Raw genomic sequence first — 15,252 nt, forward strand, 5'->3', positions numbered from 1 at the left:
GGATGTCTTGTTTTCCTAAATCCCTAACAATGCCTGGACTTCGTCATCGCTGCCTGTATCACAGAATTTCTTGCATGTTGTTAAATTAAATCACAATGAACTAAAACCAAAAGCAACAACCAACAATGGTTCTTAATCCCTGTGGGAAGTTCCTGTGTTAGAACTGTGGCTAAACATGGCGCCTGGTCTCCCACACTGACCATCAGTAACCATTTTGTCCAGCTCTGGGCTGAGAATGCCGTCCAGGGGTTCCTCTGAGAGGGTTCGAGGTGTTCTCCGGCCTGCCTGAGACTGGGGCGCCACTGGGGAACTGTCTGCCAGGGGCCCAATGTCCAGACCAGCTGTGGAAACACACAGTCAATGCAAAAACAAATCATAACACAGACACATGTGCACACATACACAGCAACCAACAAAATACTGAGCAAGAACGAGATCAGAAATATAGAACTGAAGTGTCATAACAGCCTGTGGAACACAACCAAGACCAAAGACTATACAATTACAGCTCCTTGGGGTTCCTGTATTGTTTTAAAGGAATGTTTTAGGATATGTGAAAGTTCAGACAGGTCAGACTAAATCTGATTAAAGGTACACAAAGTCTGAAGGAAAATGCTGTTCTAACCCCTACATTAGCCTTCCATTTAAGACCTTTCTTTTTAAAAGAAAGCCATGGAGCTTCTTTTGAAACATTTCTTTCAATTTGAATTACATAAGAATTTATCAAAGCACGACTACCAACATAACACACTCCTCTCCAACTAATGTCTGACACTTTAAAGTATTTAAATAATTTCTTCTACACAAAACTAAATACCAATACAAGGATGGTTGCAAACATTGGTTGGCAACAGCAGTACAAAAACGAAATTATATAAGCCCTTAGAATATTTCAGATAAATAAAGTATTTCTTTTTCTTCTTCCAAAGAATGAAGGACATGAACTGCAGATGCTTTTTGCCATAAAGCCACAGGAATGAGAACTGAGGATTTCACCGTCTTCAGGAATTAGAAGGACATTTGCCAAGGCCTCTTGTTCTAAACTGCTCATTTCTTGAATACTAGGATGTCCTTGCCAATTTGTTTCTCTGCTATCTTGGAGACATTTTCGATTAGGCAGATAAGAACTTGCGTTAGGGTATAGGAGGTTCACAAACAAAGACCCACACACCATAGGCGCTTGAGTGAATACCGTGCACGGTGTTAGGTAAGCACTAAGAAGTTAATGAGTGTTAAAACAGCTTTTATACATGCACACTTAAATAGAGACACGGAGACACTGTAAAAGGGGGAGAATGCACTAAAGCAAGGGATTAGTAGGCCAGAGCACCCTTACCAAAAGGAGGAGGTGAGCTGTCAACCTGGAAGGGGCAAAAATCAAGACCTACAAGAACCCAAAACCAGATCAAATGAGTGGGTGGAAAAAAAAATAGTGAAGACAGCATAAGCACAACACACTTTAGATGATGCAAACAAAAAAGAAAACAAAAAAGGTGAACAAACAAAAAAATATTGTGATATTAAAAAATTATTAACGTAGTGAAAGCAAAAGATTGTTTCTATTTGGGGAAATTTCTAATTGAGGAGTGAAACTATTTTATATACCCACGGCTAGGTGACTATTAATAAAATCTTGCCACTGTGACTGCCTGTGAGATACATAACGCACCAGAGTCATTGCTTGGCTTTCCGAGCATTCCCAAGATGTCTGCATCAGTGTTCAGAACATCAGATAGATCAACTAATGGTTCCTCAGACGTCTCTGTAGATGCGGGGGGAAAAAGGAACAAAAGAACAAAAAAAGGAAGAAAACCAAACTGTCACAAATCATAATTGATGATGATGAACGGACATGAATGAGAGTTGGAACCATCTGTTTTGATGCCTCATGTAGAATTTGCTGTTAAAAATAAACATTAAAAAATGTCACAAATAAAATAAAAAAAAACTCCAAATGTACCATATCAGATGTATCTTTCCAAAGAATGTATACTAAAGAATAAGTTTAATTATATGAACTGTAAGGTTTTCTGTCTCATGGATTTCGTCAGTGAAGGCCTTGACTGATGTGAGTCATTCGACTTCTAGCTTTTTGTCTCGTAATATAGTCTCTTCTAATAATTTTCTATTTTCTTCCTTAAAAAGTTGAAGTAAAAGTGTAATAAATAAATAAATCACCATTTTTTAAAGTCACAGTTGTCAAGGTTCCAGTGTTTTATTTTACTGAACTGTTAAAACTGCTGAGTTTCTTTCTTTTAAATGAGGCACACCAGATTCTGAATGGCAAAAAAAATCTGCAACCCTCTCGGGAATCCAGTATTCATTACTGTCACTTCCCAAGTCATCACGATGCCTTTAAACACAATGACAGCCTATTAAGCAAACTAACCCTAGTTTATGACAAATTTGTCAAATCAAACAGTAATTTTGTAATAAAAATCAAATATTTCTCTCTAAGAGCCAGGTAATTACTAATTGTGAAGAACTTCATAGACGCGTGTTTTGTTCGATTCGTGCCAACATAAGAAGCTACCAAATGTCCAGATATGTGGACAGAGTGTATCAAGTTTGGGTATTTAAATAGGCTGGAACAAGACTGAAAATTGAATCAGCAATCATACCACATCCCTGTTCACCTGTTAGTGAAATGGTGGGATTGTTTGATTTCAAACACAATCTAAGTCTACTTCTGCTACAGTCATCAGTCTTGGACACATCTATTTGACTGGAGTGCAGGGAGCGGCTAACAATGTAAAGCTATGGCGCAAGTTACAAACTATCTGCACTGCGCTTTAAATAATAAATTAAACTACTGTTAGAATACTGGCAAGCTTCTAATCTTTAATTTTATGGCAGTTTTTTGCTAAAAACCTTTTCTATCTGGACTCAGTCCTGACAACACATTGCTATTATTCAGGATATTACACTTCTGTTTCTGGCTGTGCCATCCTTGAGGTCAGTATAAAGGGCATTTAAAATTTTTTGAAAAATTTAGAGAAAGATCAAGAGAGCAAGACACACACAGTGAGTGTAGCAAGACAGAGCGAGCTTGCAAAGAGAACAGAAACTGAAAGTTCGCTGTATTTACTTCGCTTTTGGAATTTAAGTATTCTTTAATTAGTTTAGCTTTAGTTGGAGCAGCAGTCGAGGGTCTGAATGCTAATTATCAGAGATTAACCTCCAACATTTTGGTCATGTATGAATGGGGAATATGCAATTTGAACATGTGTTCAGTAAACATGTTTCAAACCCATTCAGTTCTGCATGAAGCGGTTAATACTCTCATTGGGGACAAGTAAGTACAAGGGAGACAAAATTCATTAAAACTTCATGCAACATGGACTATATGCTGTTTTACCCTTTGCCAAACACCTGCATTGTTTCTTTAAAAGCACTGGCCAAGTTCAGAGCATGCTCTGTCTTTGGTCATATCAAATATTCAGTGCAGTACGATGCTTTGAATCAGTGAATATTACATCTCTTGCTGCGGAGAACCAAAGTAATGTATATACATACGTGCTGCTGCTGGTCTGGGGGGAATGGATGTTGTTGATGCGCTAAGCAGAGGGTCTGATGAGGGATCCAGAAAACTGCTAGTGGGATGCTTCCTCTCCACTTGGCTTTGTCCGTCTTCTAGTAATCCTGATTCGACCCCCTGTTGCCTGCTCTGCTTGCTTTTGTCTAGCAGGTCCTTTCCAAAGAAAGCCTCCTGAACATGAAAACACAGGACACCAGCCAGTGTCACCTAATTTTTCTTGACATCATTCTTAGAAAACCATCCGCATCCATTTAAACCCCATGTGAACTTAAGTGAAACAGAAAAGCTTAGAAACTAACAGCGAGGTTACTCTTGGCCTCACCTTATCGGGCCAACCTCCCCCAACCACTTACACCCATAAGTCATCTGCTGTCCTGCTGCACTGAGAAACTAAAAGCGCAACCTGGTGCTGTCTTAATAACTAATGAAATAAGCTTCACTGTGTTAGACCTTTAGGTTAGACTCAATATCCCCCGTCACCCCTGTACCATGGTGGGATAAAGAGCAGCACTGACAGCTGCCGGTGGCTTAATGCATCACATATCCATGTTTTAGCCAACACAAGGTGACAGACGGATACTAACTGGGGACACAGAGCCTTGGAGTTACATCCATGTTAAGCTATTGTGTGTCAATTCACAACTAAAATAGGGGCCAATTAAAGGGTATGATCAAAAACATCTATCCTCTAATATGAGTATCTTTGGGCTTTTCCCCTTTAAATAAAAATAATAAAAAAGGCTCACAGAAGGAGCACTAAGCACAATAGTTCTGCAACTGGTTTCAAGGCATTGTACTTGGATGCACTTGAAATCCCAACCTTCCCAAGGGTGAGATAAAACACATTTAACAGCCATTTCATGATGTGATCAGACAATCTGCACAGGAGAGGAACGTTTGCACAATAATATATATATATATATATATATATATATATATATTTTTTTTTTTTTTTTTTATAGGGGTGCAACGATATTCGTATCGATATTGAACCGTTCGATACAGTGCTTTCGGTTCGGTACGCATATGTATCGAACAATACAAAATTTGTAATTTATTTTTATCAACTTTCCTTCTGAGATGCTGTCTGTGTTGAGCGCTCAGTGAATCTGCGTTCGACTACTCCGCCTAGGCTGCACTGTCGAGCGCAGATCCACTGAGCGCTCAACACAGACAGCATCGTCAGAAGGAAGAGCGCAGGGCAAGCTAGCGAGACAGAAGTTAAGCTCTCCTTGCAACATGGCAAATTGAACCTCCCCCACCCTCATTCAGATCTGGCGTTTGGAATTATTTTGGTTTTCATGTGATGTATGACCCTGAAGGTAAGCGCGTCATGGACTAAAGTAAAACAGTATGTTGGATGTGCCACGCAATGCTCAATTACATGGGTGGGAACTAGTGTGTTAGCGCAGTTAGCTCGTTAACGTGTTGGCCGTCTAGCCCCATGCACGGGGCGATCAGGGGTAGCTCGTTAACGGAGATTTGCCGTGTTGTGGCGTTAAGGTCATTTCAACGAGATTAACCTGAAAGCACTAGTGGGAACACAACGAATATGACTGCACATTTACGCCGACATCATCCTAGTGCAAAGAAAAGTGGAAGCAGACAAAAACAACAAGCACACGCTTCAAACTTTACCCGAGTCATTTAGACAGCCGTTAGCACATGATTCTCCTTATGGGGATCTGATATGTTTAATATGCTGCTGAGAATATAGCCCAGAAGAAGCGTATAGTATAGCTTTTATTTTGGAAAGAGCCATTTCTCTGTAATAAACTCTCTTTTCCAAAGATGAGTGATTCCTCAATCAGATACAGGGCTCGCAAAATCGCTAGCCCGACGTCCCGGGGCTACCGATTTTTCCAGTTGGGCTACCAAAATCTATCTCTGCCCTGCCCGTCGGCCTATCGTAGGAAGGAAAAATATATGTCAATTAGGGCTGCCACGATTTGTCGACTAGTCACGATTACTTCGACTATCAAAATCGTCGACGACTGATTTAATAGTCGACGCGTCGTTTGAAGCTTTGTAAGATCCCAAAAGACGCAGGAATAAGTAGCAGGATTTAAGAGTGTAATAACGGACTGAAACAGAAGATGGCAGCACTGCATGTACAAGGATGCCAGCTGCCGTTAAACCCCGAAGAAGAAGAAGCAGCTGTGTCCCAGAATTCATAGCGCGGCCCAGCTCAGTTTCCAACAATGGCGGCAGCTAGTTAGTTTTAATATTACTCTTATTATTCTTTCTGGGTCACAAAATAAACGTTTAACATATTTTCAGCCGAGAATGTAGCTGTGTAAACCTCAAATATCTGCTCAGTTTATCAGGACACCACATATTTTCAAAAGCGCTCCGACGTTTTCGGAGACGTCTGTTACCCACTAGCTCGATAGCTAGCCGGGGGCTAGGTCACTAGCGCGGTGAGAACACCGGACTCCCGGCAAATTGTTTTCAAACCCACCGCCGTCTTTCGCTACTCAGGTTAAATATATATGAGTCACTTAGATAAATTAAAAATGTTGTTGTTTGGCTTTTTTTTTTTTTTTTTTTAGTATTTTATTTGTTCCTGAGTAAATCGGTTTGTCTGAGATTAAAGTTATAGTTTTTACACAGCTGAATAAACGTCAAGCAGACAGCTGAATATCAGAAGTGTGAGATGCTGGAGAATATACTCCGTTGTCCTGTTATATTTTAGATAGCAAGGAGTTTATTAAACTTCACCGAAACAATCTGCAAATTTCATTAAAATTGAATAAACTATCATCTTGTCTTTATTTTTAGTTAGCACCTTAAAAGCTTAAAGCTGTAAGCTAATGATAGTTATATAAGAGCATATGCTGCTGGTGCAATAAGCTGTAGTTTTACGTCCAGTGGATGATGATCTGATTAGTCGACTAATCGCATAAATAATCGGTGACTAGTCGACTATCAAAATAATCGTTTGTGGCAGCCCTAATGTCAATGCTTTTGCATTCTTTCGGAAATGTAGCTGGGTAATTATGTCATTGACATCGGTGAGCCACTGTCAATATGTGACATATTGAAATCGCGTTTGAATTTGCGCTTGTTTTTTGCTTCCACTTTGCAATCGCGTGAACTGTGTATAGAGAGCGACAGCACTGATCTGTGAGTGATGATAATTTGTGCACAAATTCCTCTGACATCGTCTTATTAATCGTTAGCTTACTATGCAAACATGACAAGTGAAATCTCCCGCAGCAAGCTTAAACATGTGAGAGGTTGATCGCGCAGAGAATCGCTGAGCTTATGTGAGTCGGTGTGTAAAAGCAGCAGGATTTATATTTGACTACGATGACCTGGATGACTGAGAACCTTCACAGACAGATATATATTTCAGTTCTGCTGAGCCAAATAAGACAGGTCAGGGTGAAGAAGTGACAGCCAAAGAAAAGCTTACCACAAAACGGAAAAGTTATGACAAATCAGACTATAAGGCAAAAAGAAAGTGCAGCTTTATGGTTTCATGGACAAAAGAATTTCTGTGGCTGCAATATGACGAGCTAAATAACCAGGGCTGCACATAAGTGGTCCGCAGGTGCGCATTCGCTGTCAAAATAAAAAACACGCACAAGGGTTAGGGTTAAATTTAAAAACTGTACTTTTGAGTTAAAATATATATTTATAATTTTAATAAATGACAAATTAAAAAGGCATGAACATTTTTTTGTATCGAAAAAATATCGAACCGTGACACCAAAGTATCGAACCGAACCTAACCGTGAATTTTGTGTATCGTTGCACCCCTAATATATATATATATATATATATATATATATATATATATAAACTTAATATCCATTTCCAAAATTAAAAAAAGAACAAAAAATAGAATCAAGAAGTAAATCTATAAAATAAATTCCTCCATGATAGATATACTCCACAAGGTTAGCGTGATATAGAAATGTAACAATATATTCAAATTCTGTATATACAAGCAAACAGTGATGGACGCTATCACGGACGGCAGACCTGCAGGTAGGTTGGAAATGCCTCCTCCAGTTTTGTCTTCTTCTTTCGATATCGTTTCTTTATTTTTTCTGGAACTTCCGGTCCGGGGGGCGTCTCATCAACAGGAGTTTCCGGCAGTGCCTCTGGCCAGCCTGTAATAAACAGAAAAAGTATAGCCACTCTCTTCTAGTTCTACAGTTATCTCTTATTTTGAAAGACAGATTCACATACAATTCTGGTGCACAAACCTTCATCTTTTCCAATGAGATTCTCCGACACAGAGCCAGAAGAATCTTTTCTGCAGAGGGATCGTTTAGCCTTGCCCGGACCTTGGCCTGGACGGCTTCTTTGACGGACCATGAACCCACCGATACCTTTTAAGAAGTTATAAGAAATATATTTATAATACATATAAACATTTTATTTGCAGTTATAAAGGTTACTTAATTTTCAATATTTTAAATATAGACTGTCCATTGTATTCAGCTTTCGGCAGAGAGGCCGTGAGATGGCAGTGCTTCGCTACAGCGTCGGCCATGTACTGCACCATTTTACGCTTCAGAGGAGCTGTCTCCTTCAATCAGGTGCCCTACCCGGCCGGTACGGTTTCCTCTTCCTCTTCTTGCCGCCGTCAGCCCCCTTGGAGTCATCTTCTGCTGGCTCTCGCTCCAGGCTTGAGTCAGACTTTGCCTCACAATCTAGGAGCTCCGCCTCTGTGAGAGAGAGACAGAGCACCCAGTGATGGTGAGTGACAGCCTTGCAGCAGAAAACATCCCAGCCAGGCCCCTCAGAACAATGCCAGGGTAAATTCTTTGTGAACTCCACTTAGTGGCAGAATATTAGCCAGATTGAAATTAAGTTCACCAGTCCCATTAATCAGGACGGCAATTTCCAGTGAGGCCCCACCTTCTCTTTTTGTAATCTCATTCCTAAAACATTTTATTAACTCTGAGTAAGAGGGAGAATTTCAATACATGTAAGTAAATATCACGCTAATTCTTTTACTATTAACTCAGGGGAAATCTATGCTTTTTGGCTAAATTTTAGTTTGGCGTCCAGTCACACCCTGCTTTGAATATTCATCTTTTATCCATCTACAGTTCCCTATACCTTTACTCATTAATCACATCTAGCTAGCTCTCGGCTCATGTTATAGCAGCCTTCACATCAAAATACAATATGTCATGTTGCTAGGCAACATGGCATGCAGCGATTGTAATTTTACACTGGGGTTAAAATGATACCTTTGGCTTTTCTAGGAATTACTGCTAATATTTTTTTTCTTTTATCCTACACAACCAAAAATATACAAAACACCAGCCGGCTGCTACATATTTACATATGTAAGTACATATGTAAGTAGATAAATACAGAAAATGTGATAACAGGGTTAAAACCTTGGATAATCATCTGAAAATAAAGACGCTTCTGTGAAGACATGTACCTCTGTTGTCCTCCATGTCTTCATCACGAGAGAGCTCTGAGAGGGCGTCGACTGGAGCCTGAAGCACTGCCACGCTGTTCTGGTTAATGATCTTCAACTTAAGTTTTGGTTTGGGCTTCCTCCGCCGTGACGCTGTAGCAGATAAGCTCTGGAGTTGGCAAAGTCCTGACTCTGTCAAACAAACACCATCCTGGGTGTAGGTCCTTGACAGATCTGAAACGACCAAAAAATGTTTGTGTGTAGTCAATAAACTGAGGTTGTGCAAGAAAACAAACAAACAAACAAAAGAACCCAAATTGATCGTTTGTTTTCTGTTGTTCTTTTGTGACCTTACCAATTTCTTTAGCCTTTGTGACAATCTGTGTTACTGGTAGTGGCTCAGTGGTGTCTCTGATCTTGGTCACAACTGTAGGAACACAACATAGCCGCCATTAAAACAAACAAATGTCACAATTAGGGTGCGTTGATTTCCTCTTTTTGTTGAAACAACAAAATATGTTTAGCAAAGTTATGGTGCTCCCACCTTTAGTGGTCTTGAAAGTTCGGCACATTGTACAGTCAAAGCTGCTGTCTGCAGCTTTTTCTATGTCTTCCTCTGAGTGGAGACTTTGACATGACGCATGAAACCATCTGCGTACACAAAAAAAAAACGTCTTGATAAGAACCAGTTATTTTAGGAAAATTGGTAGAGAATGATCCTCTAGAGCTGATAGGTTCGTAGAAAAACTACACACCTGTCACACTGGCGGCACTGCACGATGATTGTGCCTTCGCTGTAGTCCACCAAGCAAATTGGGCATGTTGAAAGGCTGGCACAGGGAGCACACAGGGTATAATTATTCTGCCACTCACACCTTAGGCCTGGGGTGGTGGCACCGCACTGCGTACAGGACACACACCTGCAGGAGACAGGAAGGACAGAGGTCATTTAACCCAGGTTACTTGAAAAGGGATAACACAGTTGTATCTGTGCTGCAAAATCCCTTCTCCTCCCTACACTGTCTTCATGATGCTAATATGAAAATATTTTCTTTGTTTCCATCGCAGTCCATAAACACTTGTTGTTTCTTTGTGTATCTGATAACGTACACCATTTTTAAACAGACGTAAGCAAGTAAGCATTACAAGGCAAACAGGAAAAGGTAAAACATGGTAAATTGCCTGCGCTGCTTGTAACAATAAACATGTTCAGTCATTTTCAGTAATTACTAGAGATGGCACGATACCACTTTTTTATGTCCGATACCGATATCATAAATTTGGATATCTGCCGATACCAATATGAATCCGATATAGTGTTTTTTAATCAACAAAACGGTTTTTTTTTTTTAAATGTCTTGCTGCATTTTGTATAAGTTCATACTCAAGTTTAAAACAACAACTAAGCTAAAGCTATTCTGTTATACCTGTATGCAAAAAAAAATATTTATAGTTCAGCAATACTGATCAATCTAATAAACTTAAACCTACACCATCCTCCCTATTCTGGTATTTTAAAGAGTACTTAGCGTAAATATTAAGCAACCTAACTAATAGGGTTCCAACTCCCAGCAACAACAAAAATAAATAAATAAAAAATAGGGAACCACCCCTCACGTTCCACCTCATGATGCTTAATCGACGTAATCAACCTTAATTTGATGCAGTGTGAAAAAAAATGCACAGAAATCAATTATTTTTCAAGAAATATTAAATAGATTCAACATCTTTCTTCAACAAAATTGCAGACTGCACAGATGGTACCTTCCCAAAGGAAAAAGTACTAGGGCAGGGATAGCTCAGTAGGTAGAGTGGTGGCCCCATGATCGGAAGGTCGGGGGTTCGACTCCACTGAACGGCTACCCTGAGGTACCCCTGAGCAAGGTACCGTCCCTACACACTGCTCCCCGGGCGCTGCACTGGTGGCTGCCCACTGCTTCACTGGGTGAATGGGTTAAATGCAGAGGAACTATTTCCCTATGGGGACTAACACGCACACTTTACTTTACAAATAGCTTACTAGGGTATATATATTAGACTTAATAGTTACTATATACAGTAATTGACTTCTATTCATTTTACATCAAATTAAAACTTTGGGTGTCAGATAATTATTTATTAAAAGCTAGACATTTTAAATGAGAATAAGAAAGAAAAGTATGTCTTTGTGCCCCCTTTTCCCTGTTAATGCCCTATCGGCCCCCCTGGCTAAACTTTGCTAGATCCGCCCCTGCACAGTTACCAGCCATCAACTACGTAGAAAAAGATCCTCGAGTAGAAAGTAATATTAAATAAATTCTAACAACAGCTTATCAAGCTTAAACGTGCTGCTGTTGTTTATCCGCTGGTTTCCTCTTTCTGGTGCAAAGTGGGCCAAAAGCAAACTAGAGACACGGACTCGCAACAGAAAAGCCGATCAGCTGATCATTAAGCAGTTTCATGATTGAAGTAGCAGCAAGAAGAGGCAGTCACTTGTTAAGCTTAACGCAGGAATGCTTTACAAACATTCAGAGATGGACTTACACACTTGCTTTACTTCTCTCAGGGATAACTTTGTCGGAGATGAAATGCCGGGTTGGTAGCAAAGCTCCAAATGCTATCCAGACCACTGACAGGTCCCGCATGCCACAGCCGCTCTATCACGTGATGCATACTGCTCCGACGTGCTAACGTTCTGAGGCGAGTTACGGCGTGTCGCAAGTTTTGTGAGCTGCTTTTGTGATATTTAATGGATCGGATTACATTTTTTATTTTTCTCCGATATCCGATCCAGTAATTTAGGTCAGTATCGGACCGATACCGATACGTAATATCGGATCGGTCCATCTCTAGTAATTACCACATTAAAGTTTAGTTTTAATTTAAATTACTGCCTGTCTGAAGCAAATTTTGGTGTAATGATCATAAAGCTACTCACCATTTGCACTTCCAGCTGTCCTTGGGAACATTTTGCAGTGGAGGGTCCAGGCAGTATGTGTGGTAGCTAATGTCACAGTCGTCACATAGCAGCAAGCGGCCAGGATCTGTGGCCTGACCACAGGCCTCACATACGGTACACTCCAGACAGCGCCAGCCTTTGCTTAGCACCACCTTGGTGATCTACGGGGAAATGACAAGGGGACAGTTTCATGTAGTTCAGTTTGCCAAATGCCATTTCTAATGTACAAACTCAATAGCGACATACTATACCTTAATGCCGACACAGAATGGATGGTAGCACTGGCCACACTGAGCACAGGCCAGAAGACGGCCCTCTGCACCAAGACCAAAACTCCCACACACCACGCACATGTCCTGAAAAGGAAGAAAGACACTGACTTTCCCAACTTCCCAAAGCAAGGTTTAGAAAAACCCCTAACACACTACCGCTTAAAACAAAACAAATGAAATCAAATAAAATCCGCAGCTGCTTAATTTCATTTTTTGCAGAATAGGAATTCCTGCCTATTGTCAAACTTTTTGTCAAGTCTGCTTGTCACATACAAAGGTATTTATATTTTTAAAAAAACGCTTTTGTAAGAGACTGGCATGTTGATGTGCTGGTCCTTGCAGAGCTACATGTTGTAGCTGTCTACTGTCACCAGGGGGCAGCGTCAAAATATGTGGAACAACCCATAATTTGGGCTGTTCTTGTTATTGTTTGTGCAGTTGTCATTCCTTTAGCTTAGCTACTGAAGTGCAGAACAAAGATGTGACAATATACATATGCAATAACATACTTTTCTAAAGTGAAATGAAACTCAATTTAAAAAAAGAAAGAAAACTGCCTACTGCAGCCATTTTGGGGTGGGGTGGTTCAGAAGGTAGAAAAAGTCATCTGCTAATTGGAAGGTGGGCGGGTTGATCCCTGGCTGCTCCAGTCTGCATGTCAAATATCCTTGGGTAAGATACTGGACCCCAAGTTGCTCTGCAATGTGTTCACTGGGCTATGAATGAGTGTGAATGTTAGCTAGAATGCACTTAAATGTAGAAAAAAGTGCTTGTGTGAATGGGTGAATGAGAAATGTTGTATAAAGTGCTTTGAGTGTAAAGTAGAAAAGCGCTATATAAATACCAGGCCATTTACCATTTTCTAAGCTTGTCCTTCACACTTAATCATATTTATTTTTCCACACCTCTCTCTTTTGTCAGAGGACTGCAAGCACGAATGACAGTACTGATTGCATTAAGCGTAAATAACTGCGCTGATAAGCAGTGGTCTTCTTAAAATTCTCTAAAAATTAATGTACTACAATACAAACCCTAGTTTCTGCTTACTTCAAAGTCTTGATTAATATTTTGCAGAGACTGTCAGCAATCACTCATATTTTACAGAGAAAAACAGCACACAGATATGATTTGGGGTAGAGAAAGTAAGAAATAATCAAATTTCAGTGTGATCCTGTGTTATATAATTGACTGTGTTTCCTGCAGGCAGTATCTCCACAGGAATTAATGATCTCCAGTGGGAGAAATCTTTTTAAGCACAGACTGAATTGCAACCCATGAATTTTTGCACGTTGAAGGTCTGAAATTCAAAATGAACCATGTCTGAACACTTATGTGTAAACATAGAGAAAAAACACACCTGTTTTAGTGTAAAACTATCATTGCTGGAAAATATGACCACTGTGTTATGCATTGCATTCTCCTCTTCCTCCTTGACTGGGTATGGGTTTTCTATTGTGGTGACCTGCATATAAGGAGAAAAACCCCCCACAAAATAAACAAAGTGTGACAAACAAAGATAACGCTGCTTGGAATATTTCATTAGGGTCTATAGCTGAAGGGAAAACTAACACCAATTTTAATGTAGTGCAATATCTCAAACAGAAACAGCACATACCCCAGGGTTGATGCTGGGACTCACTCCATTTTTCCCTCTGGCCCTGCCACGTCCTGCTCTACCTGACAGACCAGCCCCTCTTGGCCGCCTCCTCCCGGGAAAGCCTGAGCCTCGCCCCTGTAGATAAAGAGACCAAAAATATAAGCTCTGATAATGACTACATCACATTTTACAAACTAAAGCAGGCAGACAAAAGTGCCAAAGTTGGTTTTATGCTTGCATACGCAATTGATCAGTAGCCAGAGATTTAAAGGTTTCTTTTGTCCTCTGATATATTATTTGAATCTTTTTTTTTTTACTGCCCAGAGAGGTAATGATTTTCTTTGTTTATATGGATGCAAGCTACTACTGAAAGTACAGCCCGCACGATGAGTAATTTACCTATTGCAGTCTGTTAGTAATACTTGGCTTTAATGTGTTTTTTAAAAGAACTGTCAGCTTGTTTTAAGGGTCAAAACTACATTTCAGAAATATGTAACATTTGATCATCACGTCAGTGTTTGATATGATGGGAAAAAAAATCAACCTGGTTCTTGACATTCTGATAATTCATGGAAATGACTGTTATTTCAGAGGTACACTTCAATTTTTGCCAGACAACCAGCATGGGAGAAAGTGAAAGAGGCCTCTGAACTGCTGTTACAGCAATACAGTGTTCCACTCTGCCTTTTGCACCTTTCTGACAGCAGGTCTCTAGCTAATCACGAATGACTGACTTATGTTTAACTGAACTTCTCAGTCCCTGCCCTTAAAATCCCACAGTTGGCCCTGATCCCAAACTCAGGTCTCGCCTATTCAATATTCCTCCTAATAGGCGCACTGTATGATGGTATTTAACCTGAGTTACACCCCCTACCATAGAGTACAAATTAACCCTTACCCAGTATTGCTAAGAGTAATGGCTGTCACCATGGCAACAAACTGGCTTAGACTTCTCACAGAGTCTAAATCTGAGAGGAAAAATGTACTTTAATAAATACAGCTACATGAATGGGTTTAAGTACAACACAGAGAACACATTAGTGCATTGTGGACAAAGAGGAAATGGAACACTCAATGCAAGGATCAGCCAATTATCTGAGCTAATATTCAGCTTTTCGTTCCTCCTCTCTCCCAGACTGTCTATATAGTTATTATTTTTTACCATTTTATTTTATTATCTTGATCTAAAAATGTGTTACTTTGGCTCTCATGTAACTTTGATGTATCTGTAGTGACCGCTTTGTGGTCTCAATGCCCTGCCCACAGCTCCCGTTTGGTTAAATGTAACACTTACAGCTACTGTGCAACAAGGCAGGTGCAATGCACCTGGATTCTCATGAGACCATGATCACAATCACAAAAGAATCCATCTTGACTAGCTTTAGCTTTGTGGCTATAGCTGAAGTTGTTTTCCACCAAGTCTTTACCGTTCAAACTGTTGCCCTTTCTCTCTTTGTATAATCTGTGAACCTCCGTACTGATATGATTAAAATGGCGATAAAAACTGATACAATT

At 40.0% G+C, this 15,252-nt stretch overlaps 1 protein-coding gene across 8 annotated transcripts in view; it reads right to left on the bottom strand.

Moving 5' to 3' along the window:
- The window catches only part of kmt2cb (lysine (K)-specific methyltransferase 2Cb), a 94,822-nt gene that overhangs the window by 22,617 nt on the left and 56,953 nt on the right, over window positions 1-15,252 (bottom strand). For 5 of the 8 annotated variants that reach the window (XM_082513909.1, XM_082513912.1, XM_082513908.1 and 2 more), the window contains 15 exons: window positions 13,756-13,872; window positions 13,498-13,602; window positions 12,120-12,224; window positions 11,848-12,029; window positions 9,686-9,850; window positions 9,475-9,581; window positions 9,286-9,357; window positions 8,952-9,164; window positions 8,101-8,220; window positions 7,756-7,881; window positions 7,529-7,659; window positions 3,517-3,709; window positions 1,670-1,762; window positions 1,337-1,384; window positions 201-341 (listed from right to left, as the gene is read on the bottom strand). In XM_082513909.1, coding sequence (XP_082370035.1) covers window positions 201-341; window positions 1,337-1,384; window positions 1,670-1,762; window positions 3,517-3,709; window positions 7,529-7,659; window positions 7,756-7,881; window positions 8,101-8,220; window positions 8,952-9,164; window positions 9,286-9,357; window positions 9,475-9,581; window positions 9,686-9,850; window positions 11,848-12,029; window positions 12,120-12,224; window positions 13,498-13,602; window positions 13,756-13,872 — 1,918 coding nt within the window. The remainder of the gene's footprint in view (window positions 1-200; window positions 342-1,336; window positions 1,385-1,669; window positions 1,763-3,516; window positions 3,710-7,528; window positions 7,660-7,755; window positions 7,882-8,100; window positions 8,221-8,951; window positions 9,165-9,285; window positions 9,358-9,474; window positions 9,582-9,685; window positions 9,851-11,847; window positions 12,030-12,119; window positions 12,225-13,497; window positions 13,603-13,755; window positions 13,873-15,252) is intronic. The other 3 variants (XM_082513910.1, XM_082513911.1, XM_082513914.1) reach the window with 3 other exon arrangements.

Source organism: Aulonocara stuartgranti, assembly GCF_965226115.1.
Source record: "Aulonocara stuartgranti genome assembly, chromosome: 18".
NCBI lineage: Eukaryota > Metazoa > Chordata > Actinopteri > Cichliformes > Cichlidae > Aulonocara > Aulonocara stuartgranti.